Genomic DNA, 3093 nt, shown 5'->3' on the forward strand with positions numbered 1-3093 from the left:
CCTGTCAGAGGGACAGGGCATGAGGGCTGCCTTCTCCTGGCACCAGCTGCAGGGCTGTGAAGCCGGGTGTGCATGCAGGGGTGCCCAGGGCTGTCCTTCAGAGCAGGGTCCTGGTGTTTCAGGGGCTGAGTGATGGAGCAGGGACTTTGCTGCCTGCCAGGGTCAGCACTCAGCCTGCGCAGGGAACTCCCCATGACAGTGTGGGCAGAAGGAGTGCATGAAAGAAATGACCCCTGGAAGGGCAGAGCAGGGTGCTTCTGCTGTCGAGAGGCTGCTGCATGGGTCAGGTTTGCTCAGAGCTCCAGCTTAGCCCTGGGCATTTCCAAGGGGACTTTCAAGAAGAACATCAAGGCAGTATTTTCCTGAAAGGTAAGGAGTCTTTGCTTTGAACTTTTATCCTCCTGGTGGGTGGGTGGGCAGTGTGACATTAAAATTTATTTGTCCCCTCTGGAGAAGGCACCGAGACCCCAGTTGTCCTTAGCACTTGTCTGAGGTGCTCCTTAGCCCCTGCACACACAGAGATGCCCCTGGGCAGTGCCCGGCTGCCAGGAGGGGTCTGCAGGGCAGAGCTGAGCACACAGCGGGTGGGAATGGTTCTGTGAGCAGGGACAGGGAGGAGACAAGGGGACAGAGAAGCAGCTGCTGACAGGGACAGCTCCAGGCAGCAGAGACAGGGGCAGGGAGTGAGAGGAGGGAGCTGCTCCCAGAAATGCCATGGGAGGGGGGATTCAGGCACCTCCCTGCCATCAGTGGAGAAAACCCTTGGTCTTTTCTCCCACCCAGCAGATCCTCTGCCCTTACGGCCATGGGGACTCAGTCACCTTCTCAGTGGCCTCAGCCCTGAAGAGAAGAAATTATCAAATGCCCTACCATCTGTCCCTGTCCTGCCTCCATTGGCAGCAGGTCTGTAGTGTTTATCCATTTTTGTCCTCCTGTCCCTGCTCCTCTTGTTCTTGTCACTGGAGAGGAATGGGGAGGGGGGATTTGGGTGCATTTCAGAGATTTGTCCATGTGAGTAAAATATCCCAATCCCCTCCTAATCCCCAGGCTCCCAGTGATACAAATGACAAAACTCTCCTTTCAGGACACTCCATCTTTAGGACTTTCACTTCTTTCCCTGCCAAAAGCACTCCTTAATTGGCGTGTGGAAACCAGAACAAATACTCAAAACAAAATCCCCAGTTTTGGTTGCATTGGCAGTGACAATGCTGAAAAGCTATTTGACATGACAAGTGGATGTAAACTAAGATTACCCCATGTTCCTATTTACCTCTTGCTGTAGGGCAGGACTGACTCCCCTGTAGCCCACAGCAGAGCCCGCTGCTCCCAGTGGCACCCTCAGCCAGCACCAAGCACAGCTCATGAAAGGGACCTGCCAAAGGTCTTTCTGAAATACGAGAGGCAGCTTTGGTGGGGTTTCTATGAGAAACACATTGGGTTTAGCTCAAAGAATTTTCTTCTAACTTGTCACTGGCTTTACCCTCTTGGACAGTGCCCCATGCCCAGAGGAAGCTAATGTCCAACAGCAGCTCCATCACTGAGTTCCTCCTCCTGCCATTTGCAGACACGCGACAGCTGCAGCTCTTGCACTTCTGGCTCTTCCTGGGCATCTACCTGGCTGCCCTCCTGGCCAATGGCCTCATCATCACCGCTGTAGCCTGCGACCACCACCTCCACACCCCCATGTACTTCTTCCTCCTCAACCTCTCCCTGCTTGACCTGGGCTTCATCTCCACCACTGTTCCAAAGTCCGTGTCCAATTCCCTGTGGGACAGCAGGGCCATCTCCTACTGGGGATGTGCTGCACAGGTCTTTTTCTTTGCCTTCTTGGTAGTAGCAGAGTATTGTGTCCTCACCATCATGGCCTACGACCGCTACATTGCCATCTGCCAACCCCTGCACTACGGGACCCTCCTGGGCAGCAGAGCTTGTGTCCACATGGCAGCAGCTGCCTGGGCCAGTGGGTTTCTCAATGCTGTGCTGCACACGGCCAATACATTTTCACTACCACTCTGCCAAGGCAATGTTGTGGGCCAGTTCTTCTGTGAAATCCCCCAGATCCTCAAGCTCTCCTGCTCACGCTCCTACCTCAGGGAAGTTGGCCTTCTTGTGCTTAGTGCCTGTTTAGCATTTGGTTGTTTTGTTTTCATTGTTTTCTCCTATGTGCAGATCTTCAGGGCCGTGCTGAGGATCCCCTCTGAGCAGGGACGCCACAAAGCCTTTTCCACGTGCCTCCCTCACCTGGCCGTGGTCTCCCTGTTTGTCAGCACTGCAGTGTTTGCCTACCTGAAGCCCCCCTCCATCTCCTCCCCAGTTCTAGATCTGGTGGTGGCAGTTCTGTACTCGGTGGTGCCTCCAGCAGTGAACCCCCTCCTCTACAGCATGAGGAACCAGGAGCTCAAGGATGCCCTGAGGAAAATGATGAACAGGTGCTCTTCAGAAGCAATTAACTGTCTGTTTTCTTCTGCAGAGCATTCATAATGTAACTCATTACAGGCTCAGCCTGTCTTCTCTGATTCTTCTTTGTGGTGGCAGTGGTGTTTTCTTTATTTTTCTAGTGATAATGTTCACAATGAAATTTTATGATTCATCCCACTTCTAATTCACTGTCTACCTGTACAATATGACCCCGAGGCTGTATAAATGAGGCGCAGTGCTCTCTGTGTATTTCAACACAATAAAGGACCCTGCAGCGACTTGTTTGCCTGAGATCCTTCCTCTGAGATCTTGGTGAAGCTGCAGGGTGTTGACTTTGTGCAGAGGGGAAGGGGAAAAGAGTCTCAGCACAGCAGCACTGCCAGGCAGCACCAGTGCTTGGTCTTCCCAGAGCTGCTCTCTTTCCACTCCCACACTCTCCTTCTGAGCCCTGGCTTGGTGTAAGCCCTGAGTGCTCTGGTAGCTCGGTCACAGTCCTGCTCTGTGGCAGGACTCTCAAGGGAGAATCTTGGTTCTGAGGAATTGCTGTATTTACACTGGCTTTGTCACTCCATCCCCGTGCCCCACTGGCCACTGGGACCAGGGTTCCCTCGGTTGCCGTCCTTGTGCTGACAACACATTTAGAGAAGCCCTTCTGGGTGCCCTCCCCATGCATGG

The 3093-nt window shown here is 53.5% G+C and overlaps 1 protein-coding gene across 1 annotated transcript; it reads left to right on the forward strand.

Annotated features, from left to right (window-relative positions):
- Positions 1-521: 521 nt before the first annotated feature.
- Positions 522-2481, forward strand: LOC104833796 (olfactory receptor 14J1-like). Its single transcript, XM_010570694.1, has 2 exons — positions 522-536; positions 1513-2481. Exons 1-2 carry the CDS (start codon positions 522-524, stop codon positions 2479-2481), a joined length of 984 nt encoding a protein of 327 aa, XP_010568996.1.
- The last annotated feature ends 612 nt before the right edge of the window (positions 2482-3093 follow it).

This window comes from Haliaeetus leucocephalus, unplaced genomic scaffold, assembly GCF_000737465.1.
Source record: "Haliaeetus leucocephalus isolate CR32 unplaced genomic scaffold, Haliaeetus_leucocephalus-4.0 Scaffold305, whole genome shotgun sequence".
NCBI classification, from domain to species: Eukaryota; Metazoa; Chordata; class Aves; order Accipitriformes; family Accipitridae; genus Haliaeetus; species Haliaeetus leucocephalus.